We start from the raw sequence: 16,389 nt of genomic DNA on the forward strand, positions 1-16,389 counted from the left end.
TGGGTAACATTCGACGGAGATTGTTTCTCATTACATAAGATAATGATGCAATTGAACTTTGGATTTCGGAAGAATATTAAAATAATTTGACTCATGAATTACTCATGTTGATAAATATCTTTACATCTTTGTTTCAAAAAATTAAGAAATACCTTTCTGTCGTCTACATCTTGTGCAAGCCAGACATGCCCCAAACTATTTTTAAATAATGGTATTCGTCAGAAAAAAACACGGTTTTCGTCCCCTGCATCATCTTTTCTAATGTGTAAATCATAACATTGTCTCGAGTATCTGTTAATGGTTGTCTGGTAAACCGTATCCAACAAGACAGAACTCTACAGTGAGCATTTATGAACAGCTGGAAGCGACCACATTCTGTTCAAACAACTTCACTTGCAGCTTTATAATCTGTGTGCAATAGAAAGTTTGATATAAAGTTTATCAATTGCCTCACTAAACTTCCCCTCCTGTATCAGTCACAGCAATGGTTGAACAAGCTTCTCTAGTATTCAATGTGGTGCCAAACGAGTGTACATGGTGAAGGCCCAGACTAACACTTAGTCTCTGAAAATATTATGATTTTGATAGAAACAAATAACTCCATGTAAATTGAAATGGAGCCCCAGTGAGATGGGAGACTTGCTTCATTTAGGGCTTGTGTATCACAGAAAGGCCTTGTAGGAATGGAAAATAATATGGTCTAGAGACTGTGAGAAAGACAGGGACTATGAAAGGCTGTGAGGCCGGAAGCTTGAGATTGCATATTTTTATATATGTATTTGAATTCCTCAATGGAAATTATCTCAAAAGAAGAGCGATTTTTTTAAGAACAGTAAATGTGCATATGTTTTTTTCTGATACGATTCACGTTACACATATATTACTTGTGAAAAGTACACAATGACACCTTTAGATATACACTGTTCGTAGCATTCAAGGAATGGCTACTGGCTCTTCATATTCCAATGTGTCTACAGATAACCGCTTCCAATTTCAGCCACCTACTACGGCCAAGGAGTGTATTTCGCTGTTAATGCCAACTATTCTGCCCAAGATACATACTCAAGACCGGACGCACAAGGGCAGAAATACTTGTACCTGGTTCGAGTCTTGACTGGCGTATATACTTTGGGGAAACCTGAGATGAGAGTTGCACCGTCCAAGAAAGGAAGCACTGGCACGGAGCTGTATGACTCGGTCGTGAACGATATTAACAATCCTGTCATGTACGTTGTGTTCAATGATACACAGGCATACCCAGATTATCTGGTCACATTCCAACCTTGAAGTGGTGTAAATGTGTTGACAAGTTTGTATTTGTTAGAAACCACTTGTGTTGAAGTTGTATGTAACCTTTCAGTTAGAAGAATCAATATTTTATTTGCAATTTTTGAATATCTCACATACATTAGTAATTCCGTGAGCAGCAGCGCTCGAAGCTGTACATGTATTGTTGTGTGTCAGTATGGTTTTATGTGTTTATTGAAATAGTATCACATTTATCTCGCTGCAAATATTTTCTTATTTCAAAGTGTAGTTGTAGTGATAGTAGTATTTTGTATATTTTGAAATCATATACATCACGTACCTATGCTAAATACAGGCGCCGTGTTGAAGACTCAATCACAACAAATTTCACAAAATGAGTAATGTGTTCAGTATAAAATGCACACTCCGGCGCAGTGGTGATTCAGCATAACACCACTGCCACAGGCTAATTTGCATTTCACGTGACCGGACTTTTCTCTTGTTTGTAAACAAACGCGCTTTTTCAGAAATCAGTATAGAACGGACTAATGCAAGTATTTGGGGGCGCTTTACATATTGTTTTGCATAATTATATAGATATGCTACTACAACTGCGACAGTGAGTTGCATGACAGTATATATATTTATACATCAAAGTGATATATCGCAATAGCTCTCCTTTGGGCTTCGATGATAGCACGTGGAGCCGTACAACCAATGTAAACAAAGGATAACTACGCAAAGAAAAGTAGATTTTCACGTATTAGGATAATTTCTTAATGAACCGTAACCATTCTTTGACATTTGTTTATGAACATGTGTAGACTTGTCAAACATGAAACGGATGAAAAGCATATTCAATATCTTGAATGGACTGTGAAAGATGTGACGAATCGTCATATGGCGCAGGCCTGTGGCAGAGATACTATGCTGGCTGGCTGTCGGCCGCATGGAACTCTGGGTAGGAGAGTGTATAAAATGTGGAATCAAACTTGCTGTATGGCCCGTACGTTTGACTCAAGAACTAAATATACAAGCACAAGGCTTCTATAGTTGAAGCTCGATGATGGTTATAAGATATCCAATAATCATTTAACTTTGGTAGACAAAGATAATGTTGCAAAAACATACAACATTTCTAAAACTCTACATAATTGTTTGGCTGCTTACTAAGGTTGAGATTTTGTGAAATGAACAAAATATATTACCAGCAGTTACTTTTTTTAAAGCTTGCCTACATGACAAGAAATCCAAAGTGAGGGATATACCTCGAAATGTTGAATGTCCCTCGCCAATTCTCAGGAGGTTCGCCATTATTTCACTCGGTATGGATAAGCTGTAATAGCTCAAAGCTCGTAGATATTTAAAGGTTCACTCCGTCAAACAGCAGGTGTTCTATGAAAGGGGAAACCGGACAATGTATGTTTCACAACATTTGTTTTCATAACAAATATTTCTTCAGTAGAACCTGAAACGACGAGCAGAGGGAATTTTACAATAATTCATGTTTAAAGACATATTTTGCTCTATTGCTCTACAACCGATTGTCCAAATACTATCAAACTATTTTAGGGGCGGTCGGGTAACCTTGTGGTTAAAGCGTTCGCTCGTCACGCCGAAGTCTCGGGTTCGATTCCCAATATGGTTACAATGTGTGAAGCCCATTTTTGGTGCCTCCCACCGACAAAGCGGCGTAAAACCATATTCACTCACTCGCACAAACTTTATGTTTCTGCTGCTTCTGATGTTTGACCTTTTTATGTATATTTACGTTCGTTATTGATCATATGTCATTGGTTTGCATAGAATACAGTGAAAGTTGGCATTATGTATCAACATCGTTTGTTGCATCTTTTTTGAGTGCATGTCAAAAGTAACATGGCTGGACGACCATAGTGCGGGTTTTAGGTTTTGTTAAAACAAAGTTACGTGAACTTTAATGACAGTTGGATAGACACAATCATTTTGCTAACACTCCAATAGTTTGAGTATGGGTACTAAAACGTCCCATAATTTTCATTGAAAGGTCCCCTCCTATAGTTAAACAAGAGTGGTCACCCTCCCATAGTATAGCATAGTGTAGTGAATATCACTTGAAGATTAGTTTGAGGCATTAACTTGATCGAACTTTGTTTTAAGTAGGAGAAAGTCCTCAAAGTCCCTAACGGCCTCGAACAAGCTTCACGTGCGGAAATAATCGCGAGATTTCGGACATTCTCCTTTACTTACACATGTAAGATACAGCGAAAAGATATTGAAAGAAGCGTTATTATAATACGATGATAAGCCCCATCCACTGCCTTCACATGACAACTGGAGGTAGTAACAACAATGTTAATAAACTGAGCTAGTATCATGCGGCTTTATGTTAGGATACCAATACCAATAAGTACCAATAACCTCCTTGAACCATTTGACCAAAAAGAAAGAATGTGTTTCCCCAAACCGAAACTTGATAAAATTAGTATCTTTTTATGGATAACAACTACTTTTATTCTTTTTGACGAGTTACTTTTTGTCCATTCCACAGGTGTATACCAATGCTAATAATTTAATGCTATGCTTGTCTGAATGCTAGGTGAACTAAAGCTATGATATACGTTGAGTGCTTATGTTTCCTGTATAGCCCCAATGACAGGCCGTTCAAATGAACCTCCATGTATACACATGCACAAAAGTTAAGCGACACCCACCATATTTGTGAGCTGTTACTTTTGGCACTTAATGGCACAGTATATTTATCATTATGTTGACAAGTTATTTCCCTTACAACCCATTCACTATCCTGCTGTAGCTATGTATCCTGATTGTCATTCCACAGTACTTCAAGACACCTGTAGTATTAAGTCTATTTATTAGATATTATTATGATATAGCAAATATGATTTTAGAGAGTTTATAATCAAATATTCTGATGATGACATAAATGCAAATTTAACCCCACAATCATTCCATGTAGATGCATTTAATTATGTTATTTGTTTTTGCATATAACAGATTATACTTATAAATGTTACAGCCAGTGTCTTTAATCAGGCATATGTATTTTGACTCACTCAGGCAATGTATATATTGTCTTACATCTTCAGTCAGTATACATATTACTGAAATGACTCCTTAATCTCATTTTAATTTGGATCTATTTTGATCTTAAGAAGATCTAAGTAACTTATGTAAGTAATGAATTATGTTCCCACGGTGAATTGATTGGTTCGTCAAACATGAAAGTATACTAGAGTCATTTTTATGTTACTTATCTTGATTGACATAACATGCAGTTCAGTAACTGATAATGACTGCTACAAAGTCATGCATGTGTAATCTTATACTAGTATACATGCACAAGTATATCAAGATATCAAATAAAATAATAACAGTCATTGTGCAATGCAGATATATGTTGGTGTAAAGAGAAAAAAGAATAACATCAATAATTTGTTTATGTGGGAATTTGAGAAACATCAGTTTCGAATAAGGGAACATGAAAAGCAAGGCCTTTTGAAATTAAGAATGAACTCTATCTGTATTACAATCATCTGATTGTCAAACCAAACAGGATGTAGAAGCTGCAAGGTTAATACAATCATCATTATAGAGATTAAAAATTAGTATGACTTCATTGTTCCAATTTATAAGATGAAAAAAATGTTGGTATAATAATGATATGGTATATGTATTTAAAGTAATATATATAGTGTGTTGTGTCTGAAAACATTTCTTTTCTAAGTTTTAAAATCTAAAAAAGGCCACGTTGATATACATTTATACACATGCACAAAACCACCATATTTGTGAGCTGTTACTTTTGGCACTTAATGATGACTATTATAACGAGATGCACGATTGTTGTAAGCTGTATATGTAAACCTCATGTGATGCAAAAGCTGTCCCAAAGCAAGTTAATCTTGTGTTCCAAAAGAATAAGAGCAGAAAGGAATTTTACCGAAGACCAGAAATTGAAGGATTAGAAAACATTGAAAAACTTTATTTGTCATGTAACTGTCATGATATCAGCAGACCATATCAGGTGTCACATAGACACCCTATGGAGTGCCCAATTGCGTGGATCGATGCTCATGATGTCAATCAGTGGATTGTCTGGTCCAGACTCGATTATTTACAGACCCCCGTCATATAGCTGGAATATTGCTGAGTGCGGCGTTAAACAACAGACCAACCAACCAACCAACCCTAGAGAGTGCAGAGTCTATTGCAAGAAAGAAACGTCAGTAACGTGTGTATGATCCACGGACATTGACCACAGCTTCAACCCTACGCCTCATACTCATTACAAGTCGTTGAATGCTTCTCTGAGGCAAACGGATCCATTCTTCATGAAGTGCGGCTTCACGTCCAGCGAGATTTTGAACTGGGGGATCACGATGTCTGATTTTCCGGCCAAGAATGTCCCAGAGATGCTCAATCGGATTAAGATCCGGACTACAGGCCGGCCAAGGAAGAGTGGCAATAGCTTCTTGACGCAAATAAGCCAAAACTGCCCGAGATCTGTGTGTTCTAGCATTGTCGAAATGAGGGACTACCACTGGACATAGAACGGCATCTTGGTATTGTTGGCCATTCAGGTTTCCACGAATTGTCACCAGCGGAAGTTTGCAGCCGAAGGAAACGCAACCCCATAGCATGACAGACAAACCTCCACATGCTAAGGTCTTCTGGATGTTCCTTGGTGCAAAACGAGTGTTACGTTGCCTCCAAACACACAAAATTCGACCAGTTCGTAGCAGCATTTGACACTCGTCAGACCAATGGATCCTTCTCCAGTTGGCCAAGTTCCATCGACTACGGGCACGACACCATATCAGACGATTCCGCATGTGCCTCTCAGTCAGTTGAGGACGTTTTACTGGTCTTCTGGCGTTATAACCAGCCGCTCTGAGGCGACGCCTTACGGTCATCGTCGAGACTCTCTGATGGGTAATCCACTTAAAATCTGTTGAAGTGGCAAATGGATTTCGTCTGACTATCCTGAACAGACGTCTATCCTCTCTGTTAGAGGTCTTTCTGGGCCTACCAGACCTATGCCTGTCATTGACATCATTGGTTTGACCATGTTTGACAATCAAACGAGTGATAACACTGTGATGACGACCCATTTGAATTGCAATGGCCCTGCATGACATGCCAGCATTTTTCATGCCTATCACTTGCCATCTTTCAGCGTTCGTTAACTTTCTCCTCACCATGGCTGATTTTCAACCTCTATTGGAAGGGGAATCTCACACAGGAGCAAAATGCAACCACGTGTCTGAAACTTGAATTTCACTATTTATAGGGTAGGGGAACTGCAGCAACACGTAAAGCACGCTTTCCTTGTGGTATCTGGACAAATTTGGGTTCATGAAACTATGGAAGCCTAATTCAGTCATACATCATCATATTTTGTATTTCGGATTCCCACACGTGAAATCAAGAGACTATGAATATGGTGGCGCTTAACTTTTGTGCAAGTGTATATATCAGACTAGGTTATCAAATATCTGGAAGATTCACTCGGAGCCCAACAAGGCTACTTGCAGTTATGTACTTATTTTTATCGTTTTAAAAACTACAAGAATTCGATGGTCGGCCCATAAATGTGCGATATGTTATGTATGAATACTCCATTTTGCAAAATTCTTTTAATATACTTATATAACATGTCATTGAATGTAATCTCATAGGTTTATACTATTTGTATTTCTTGTAAATCATTACTGCAGAATATAGAAAATTATCCTTTTCGCAATATTTGTACACACAATTTTGATAATTTGGGGTTTGGGGTTTTAAATATTAACATAAGTAGTTATGTTATCTGCTTTCCAACATAATCAACAATTGATAAATAGTAAAAATATATAATGCAATTGTGTTGATAATATATTTGATAATACTTATGTCAACAGTATGAGAAATTATGCTTCAATCTAAAACCTGTCCTTCATGAGTTATGATATGTTTATATCCCAATGTCATATGCATGTAAAATTGACTTACTACGAGATTAACCGCAGGGCAAAAGAATGTTGTATGGGGTCTAAAATGAAACAAACAATGGTTATTTGATGGGTATGTGTTTGATACGGGTATCAAAAGTAAGATTAGGAGGGTCATATCAATGAGTATCTCACAACAAATGACATGCACATGACATCGCAATGGACATGGTGGTCGCAGTTTCACAGTACACATTAACAAGCTGAGAGAAGTGTGGATTTTCAAGTGTATACCTTCTTATATTTAACCAATAAATAAACGTTTTGTCTACATTTTAGGGTGTTTTTCATTTCAAATAAGGTCATGTTTTCCTCATAACAATGTTCAAATTGGTGCTCCAAAGTCTTGGATTATTGCTCACAAGTATCAATCACTGGATTGTCTGGTCCATACTCGATTATTTACAGACCGACGTCATACAGCATTGTTGAGTGTGGCGGTAAAGTACACACAAACTTTAGCCAGATTGAACCGAATGATAATGAAGAATGTACCTACACAGTATGGATTTATTCCTAGTGGATATTCCTAGTGGACATTTCAAGTGGACATATATCAGTGTATCTGATGATGTATTGGTCCATGGATTATTGGTGTGTTTTTCAGTTAACCCAAAACTGATGCATCGGTTGATCATGACCTAGATGATGTTTGATGGAATTATCCTAACTAGTACATTATGTTCCCGTGTTTGTTCGAGCAAACACTTGACTTGCCTTTTCATGTGTTTGTGACGGGAGCCACCGGTGGGTCAGGACACGCTCACTTTTTTGCGAACATCTGGCATCATCACTTTTTGATAGTGATCCATAAACAAATGCTTATGATATAGTCGGAATCGAACGATGGACCCTGGTTTTCGTAGTAATTGCATATGAATATGAAAATGTTTTTGTCGCTTTTTATTTTTATGAATACCAAAGCACCTGATTGTCGACACAGGTGACCAAATCATAAATGTAACCGCAGATTATCGTGAATGAAACAGACTGTTGGAAGTTGAAATACAAGTATCCTAGGCCTAAGGATGTTATAACTTATGATTATATGGCGCAGGTTGCACTTTTCTATGGTAACTACACACAGTTAGAACCATTTTCGTACCTTCATAGTCACCGGAGTCATAACACAGGTCTCTCCTCTCGTCTGTGTACCAGAGCATTGCTGAAAGAGATGCGAGCGCATAGCAGTGAGGAGATACTTTTAGAAAGTTGTTTACGTAATTTATCACTGATCATACTTTTTCGCCCGCTTGTATGTGAGACAAAACACTTAGATTTGAATGAAAATGTAAATACACGGGTAAAACGAGTAACTGATACGTAGGAACACGTTTAAACTGAAAACGGAGATTAATGCAGACAATGGAGGTAACTTAATGTGCTTTGTCATCTTTCATCTATTCAAAACAACACCTCCAGTATTCAGGATTAGGTTGAGAACTTTTCTCTTGTAAAAAGTATTCAATTATTTTAATTCAAATGTTTTATTTCCGTACTTAGGATACAATGTGTACACAATGTTGACTAATGTTGCATTCTGTCGAACCTTGTTATCTCGAACCCCGTTATCTCGTTTGTATCGATTTCTCGAACGTATTCTCTGGTCCCGACTGCCTTACTATGTAATGTGTATACCTCGTTATCTCGAATGTCCGGGTATCTCGAAGTTACAACACGGTCCCGCTAGGTTCGAGATAACGGGGTTCGACTGTACACTTTGTTCTGCACAGTTGTGGGTGGTACAAACACATTTTTTAACAAAAAATTAAATTGATGTACATATTTGGATGTACAATTAATGTATATGTTATATACTTAATTCTAAACTGAGAACAGAACGTGAACACATGTAGAACATGATACTTATCTTCAACTCTATTAAGGTCACACAGTGTATATTTTCTCGTTTAGCTATCATATCATATATTTTTGCATAATCGAGAATTCTCTTTGGCCGAGATTTGATCACATGACAGTCTTTTGAAATGCATATCGCCTCCAACCCAACGATATTGACTTGAGACAAAGGAAAAATACAGGCCTAGTGTATCCCTTGATTTTCAGGCAGCTAGGTGTCTCCCTTCGCGGAGACCCCAGCACGGGACGATCCTAACAACGTAAACATGGCGCCCGCGTTCGATGGTAAACCTAACCGTTTCGCTGATCTCTCTGTCATGGCGTCATATTGGACAATATACATGCGAAAAATACCAAACGATCTACTTCGACAGCGCTGAAGGTATTTTGGGAGTAATTAGCTCAGAAAGGAAACTTCATTGAGTTGGAAATTGTTTATGCAAGAACTGGACAGAAAGCTGGCGAAATTCTATCTTGAAGCGAGAACCGAGAAAAGCGACCAATACAGGAATGCCACTCTTATGACCTATCGACTCAGTATTCAATGACTTCTTGAACATTCAAGACAAGATATAGATATTACCAAAGAAAGCTGATTCAGTGAATCGTCGAAATATTTCAAAGCAGGGGAAAAGAACTGAAGCGAATCGGGTTTGCCGAGATCAAGCACTACCCCACTATAGCCGATGGCGACATGACGAAACTATGTGACTACGTATGCAGCTTCGACAATCCAGTACTTCTGCAACACAAGGTATATCTATAATAGGATTTCAATATGATTAGGTCAATTTCAAAATCATTTTCTTTTGTCCAATATCGTGAGGAGTTTAAGCTTTTTGAGCCGTGAATAAAATGTGTTCATGTGAATACATTTATTTTAGAGCACAATGAAAATCATCACGAAGTCAATTTCCAAAAGATTTAAATTTCAATACATTTTGTCTTATGCTGGTATTCGTCGATATGTTGCTGTACTTCGGGAGGAGAGGTAGGGAAAACCTCGCGGGACTGAAGGTTTCTGATACAGTTATCACCACGGATGAACGCACAAAAATCAAAAAGTTAGTATCAAAACGACCTTATCAAGTTGAAAGAGACCCCCTTATTGTTATTATGTTCCTAGAAAAAACGATACATCCCTAGGTAAGATACAGACTTAGTTCACTGATTGGACGTCGATGTATATGTTTTCGCCAATTTGGGTCAATAGACATTACGCTATTATCCCTTTGGATGAGTTTGAGGAAAACCTTATGGGTACTTGGCAACGGCCTCTTCCGGCCACTATCTTTGATATTATCCTTGCTGAAGTAAAACTGATGTCTGATACTGGAAGTGTTTTGGTTGTTGTGCCTTTCCTAACTGGCTCTAAACTTAACAAGATAGTGTGACATAAATAACACTATTGTACTCGCATGGAGTTCAAATCTTTGTTTATGTCCTATTGTTTTATGTTTAACACACAACCCTATATGTTTAAATATGTGCGCCGCTTGAACCAGGATTGTGTGAAGCTTTTTCAACAGCCAAACGCCAAGGCCGAGCAGAGGGTGTACTAAAACGCCGTTGCTCTTAGGCATAATCGACTGGAACCAGGACGGTAAACTCTCAGTATGAAGGCTGGTCTCTCTATTAAGTACACAAACCACTCCCTGTGTGCGACCACAGTACACGTTCTTGACAATACACAGGTCCCATCTCGACACACCATCAACCCTGAAAACATACACAGGTTTTACTGATGAAGAAGCTAAATAGAGAATGTCCGCTACAATCAGCGACAAGACATGCCCTGATGTCCTGTGACATCCTAATTTAGAACAGCCTGCATTTGGCGATGATGTACTTACTGACTGTGGATAAAATCTTTGATGACATTCTCCAGTGTGTGCCAATTCCAGAGGCAGCTATCGTTAAAGATGAACAACTATCAGGTGATCATTAACTACAATTTCTACCAGCAATATAATAATGTCCATCTGTAGCGGCTACTAGCCTACCATGTTGTTGGCTGTTGACTTCAATAATAAACATGCTGAACATGTAAGAGAGACAATTTACATGATGATCTATATGTCAGTACCTGCACACTATATAATGTCAATGCAAACTCATTGCCTTTATAACGCACGTGGTGTACATTTGTAAGTTATATAATATTGTATATATATGTCTTGATATCGCACTAGCAGAGATCACATTTTTAAGCAATAAAACTTTATACACTTGTTTTGATGTCACACTAGCGTAGTGTACAGTTGTAAGCTATAAAACGTTATGTACAGGTTTTGATATCACAGCGTAGTGAACATTTGTAAGCTATAAAACGTTATGTACAGGTTTTGATATCACAGCGTAGTGAACATTTGTAAGCTATAAAACGTTATGTACAGGTTTTGATATCACAGCGTAGTGAACATTTGTAAGCTATAAAACGATATGTACAGGTTTTGATATCACAGCGTAGTGAACATTTGTAAGCTATAAAACGTTTCATAGATGTTTTGATATCACAGTGTAGTGAATATTTGTAAGCTATAAAACGTTATGTACAGGTTTTGAAAATCACACTAGCTTAGTGCACATTTGTAAGCTATAAAATGTTTTATAGATATTTGGATATCACAGCGTAGTGAACATTTGAAAGCAATAAAATGTTATATACATGTTTTGATCTAACAATGTAAAAATACAAGTTTTATCTAAAAAGAATTTAGACGCTATATTCACGTTACACTTGAAGGCAATAAATCCGTAATATGGACATTTCATACAACGTATTTTAAAACACGTTATATGTGTAAGCTAGTTATAAACATGTTTCTACAAAATTGTTCTGTACACATTACATGTATTAATATATAAAAAATGTTACATCAATAATTTGATATCTCACTTTGGAACTCTTTTTAATGTTTCATAAATGATATATTTATATATCACATGATAGTGGTTGGTACGTCCCATAACAGTAGCGAGAAACTTCAATAAAAAGTACTAGTCAATAATGTAAGGCGTGCTCATGATGGAGAGGAAGCTTTGGGCTAAGTATCTCAGCACAAGGTGTCATAACATTTGTAAGAATAAATACAATAGCGTTGGTGACATCCATTCTAGAAAATCTTTCTGTTTATATCTAAACATTGTAGCATAGTGATACAATTTCACTGTGAAGCTCCTTATATAATTAAGTCTCAGAGACCGACAATTTGAAATTCTGGGGGAAGGGCAAGGCTTTTATCAAGAAAATATATTGTTCCCGATAATTCTTGAAAAAAAAATATTGCTTCAGACTATAAAAAAAATTGCCTGCCACAAAATGACATTGTTGACAGGTGTTTTTCTTTTAAAAATCAGGCTCATAGTATTGTAGCTGTAGCTGAAAATATATCTAGGTACAAGATCCCTCCTCCCCCGATAATAAAATGACCGATCCCAAATGGACCCTATTAATTCATTCCAACGCTACGATGTTACATGTACTGGTGACACTCATCGGATGTACATACACGAATAATACCATCAGAGCTGGTTACATCAAATCAGACCATCCCTGGTTCTGTTTTCATTTCTTGCACAAATTAGCTATCAGCATTTGTATGTGTAATCCTAAGGTAGCCGAATCAGCGAGAACCATTAATATGCCCACAAAAGACATAAATGTTATGGCCACATAGCCAATGCTTTTAGAACTAGCTCGTTCATCCGGAGCACACGTCCTTTTGCGAACCTGTTGTGCAAGCTGATCTGTCTCAATTAAGAGTTTTTCTTTGATCTCTTGGATAATCTTGTTTCTCTCTTTCTCCTCCACGTGTATATTGCACTTAAATGGGCAGAGCTTCACTGTTGCCGCCGTAGTTGCTTGCTGAGGAGAAGTTGTAGGAGACGTTGAAGATGACAACGTCACGGTTTCGGAAGGTAGTAAAAGATAACCTGACGTGGGACTACTTTGTAAAGAGTTCTCAAGAGAAGGGTCTGGTGTTGCTACGTCTTGTGTGGACTCCATTGTGAAGGGGGCGATAGGATGAGAAGTCAGGGGTGAGGGTAAACCACCCAACATGTCTGTGCCTGGATAAGTGTTGTATGTCCCACTTGGACTTGATGTTTCCAGGAGTTCCTCATCAGTTGACATAGGATGTGACGTATGGGTTGCTGATAGAGATAGGCCGACAGTTCCAATAAAGGACGATTCGTCAAAACCAGGCGAGGAAGAGAAAATACCTGGACTGCTGGGAGTGTCTTGTGTTAGTGAAGAAGATTTTGCTGATATTGGCTCGTCTGTGACATACAGAACCGTTGGTGCAACTGAAGATTCGTCTGTAAGAAAGACAGATTCAGTTGGTACAACCGAAGGTTCCTCTGTACCAAACAAAGATTCAGTTGGTACAACCAAAGGTTCCTCTGTATCAAACAAAGATTCAGTTGGTACAATCTAAGGTTCATCTGTACCAAACCAAGATTCAGTTGGTACAAGTGAAGGTTCCTCTGTCACAAACACAGATTCTGTTATCTCAAGCGAACTTTCCACTGTACCAAACACTGAGACAACGGTGGTGTCCTCTATTACGGACTGTTCAAAAACTGACTGTTATAACACAACTGATAGAAACCGCAGGTACTGCCGACGTACTCTCCACAGACATACTGGAAGTGCTCTGCAGATCCGATACATTCAAACCTATAAGATAAGAATGAATGAATCAAGATAATGAAGATGAGTGAATATGGTGTCATGTTAATAATCTATCAATATCATAGTGAGTGAGTATGGTGTCATGTTAATAATCTATCAATATCATAGTGAGTGAGTATGGTTTTACGCCGCTTTTAGCAATATTCCAGCAATATCGCAGAAATGGGCTTCACACGTTGTACCCATGTCGGGAATCGAACCCGGGTCTTCGGCGTGAAGAGCGAACGCTTTAACCACTAGCCTACCCGACCGCCCCTATCAATAACGGGGAACACAAGAAGGTTGGGAATCAAAGCCGGGCTTTCAGTGTGACGAACGGAAGCTTGAACCACTGCGCCCATGGAAAGTGCGACATATGAATAATTGAATTCCTGTCCTGTTTTCTATTGACAATAGGGCGGCCGGGTGCCCTGGCGGTTAAAGCGTTCGCTCGTCACGCCGAAGACCCGGGTTCGATTCCCGACATGAGGACAATGTGTGAAGCCCATTTGTGGTGTCCCCCGCCGTGATATTGCTGGAATATTGCTAAAAGCGGCGTAAAACCATACACCCTCCCCTATTATTGACAATAGTGTATTGTCCCTATATTATACATCGATGAAACTGTCATTGATATTGCTTAATTCAGTGTTAAATATCTAATTGTCTCCAAATGTCAAGGGGGAACTGCATTACTGAAACTGTAACAAACTTTAATACTATATTGGAAAAATGTTATTGTGACAAATACATTATGTAAATAAGGATATATTGCCAAATGACGATTTGATCTTACCTTGAATTGGTTGGACATGATTGGCTTCGCCAAAGTATATACCTGAAACGTATAGGGCATATGTTCAACTAAACCTGGCCAAACGTTACCGCTATTTAGGGACTCGAATCGGGTTATTTTTACTAATGGACATGAAGAAACAGATTTAAAGGGAGGCTCTTGTCTGACAGGAAATATTGTTGGTAACGTATTTTTGAATTATGGGTCATCAAACGACCTACCCATGTCATTTTAAGTTTATATGTACCTAAAGATAATAAACCAAAACAATCCCTATAAACTTGGCGTCCATTATCATTATTATTGGTTTTCTATACGGTTGTCTCCACAGCTATATCGCATGGATTAAAATTTGCTTTGGATTTTCTCTAATTTTCTTTAGTCTACATTTGCACTCTGCCCGAAGTTTCTTCTTGATATGGGCATTCTGGAGTTTGTCCCTAATCTGCATCCCTAAGTACGTATAGGCCTGACCTTCCACAAGATGGTCAATAACTTCTCCTCCAAGTAAACTGACTGATCCTCCCCCCTCTACCTTGCCACGTTTCAAATAAAGAATGTTGCATTTGTCCAAAGGATATGCCGATATCATTCGAAAAGGATCCGACCAGCAGAATCTGGTTGGGGTTTTTTACTGTTGATCCTCCATTGGCAATAAGTTGAAGGTCATCCATGTAAAGGAGGTGCATAAGGGGTGTTGGGGATCTGTGCTGAGGAGGTCCCGGGTGATAACCTTCCTCTTTGCTGAGCAAAAAGCTTAAACGATTTAGTGACAAACAGAAAAGCAAAGGGCTAAAAGAATCGCCCTGAAATATTCCTCTTCTGATAGAAATGGGTTGCGAAGTCACCACCTGCCCCTGCGAATACATCTCAAGTTGAGTTGACCAGCAATTCATTAAAGACTTGAGTAAAACAAGTAGCCGCTCGGGGAAGCCAATACATTCCGTTGTGACCTCAAAATCCATTCGTGAGGTACAGAATCGTAAGCTTTTCTGTAGTCTATCCAACACATTGAGAGGTTACGGTGCTAAGTTTTAGCCTTTTCAAGGATCATTTTCTGAACTAGTAGTTGATCCTTACAACCCCAACATCCCTTTTCTGGCTCCTTTCTGCTCCATGTAAATAATGTCATTAGATGCGCAGTATGATGACACAATCTCTGTAAGACATCCTGTAAATACTTTGTATTGTGTATTCAGATAAGTATTGTTCGACCCTTGCACAACCAAGGCGTAACATCCACTGTATCCACAAAAGAATTAAAACAGTGAAGTAATGGTGTTTTTGACACAAGGAAACGGTTTCGAATACCACCAGGTCCTGGCGCCGTATTAGATTTGGCCTTTTTAATTTTTAATGTCACGCTTGCATCCCAGGTTCCAAGTTGTCCGACTCCCCATTGTTCTCGGTACATCATAATAATGATGCTAAAATAATAAATAAAGCGACAAAACCCTTTCCATTTCCAATAGAAATCTCTACATAAAGCAGAGTCGATTGTACTATTCCGACTATATCATGAGCCTGTGTTTATGAATCACTAAGAAATAGTGATGATACCAGGTGTTCGCGAAATGGTGAGCGTATCCTGCCCCAACTGTGGCATCCGTCACAAACACATGCAGAGGCGTGTAAATTGTTCACCCGAAAAAATATGGGAACATAATTATACAAGGCAAAATAGGGAATTGCATCGGACATCATTTTTGGCACTGATGCGTCAAATTTGGAAATATCTTCCACATGTCTACCATAAAACTTTCTGAAACCTTTACTGAGGCCTTGAATGTTGTAACCTTGATCAAGCAACTTCT

The 16,389-nt window shown here is 38.3% G+C and overlaps 1 protein-coding gene across 2 annotated transcripts in view; it reads left to right on the plus strand.

The window, feature by feature from the left end:
• LOC124138490 (protein mono-ADP-ribosyltransferase PARP14-like) overlaps positions 1-1,623 on the plus strand; it is a 31,194-nt gene extending 29,571 nt beyond the window's left edge. For both annotated transcript variants that reach the window (XM_048391766.1, XM_048391768.1), the window contains exon 27: positions 998-1,623. In XM_048391766.1, the coding sequence (XP_048247723.1) occupies positions 998-1,287 (290 nt within the window). In that variant the 3' untranslated portion in view covers positions 1,288-1,623. The remainder of the gene's footprint in view (positions 1-997) is intronic.
• Positions 1,624-16,389: the final 14,766 nt, after the last annotated feature.

This window comes from Haliotis rufescens, unplaced genomic scaffold, assembly GCF_023055435.1.
Source record: "Haliotis rufescens isolate VD_foot unplaced genomic scaffold, xgHalRufe1.0.p SCAF_97, whole genome shotgun sequence".
NCBI lineage: Eukaryota > Metazoa > Mollusca > Gastropoda > Lepetellida > Haliotidae > Haliotis > Haliotis rufescens.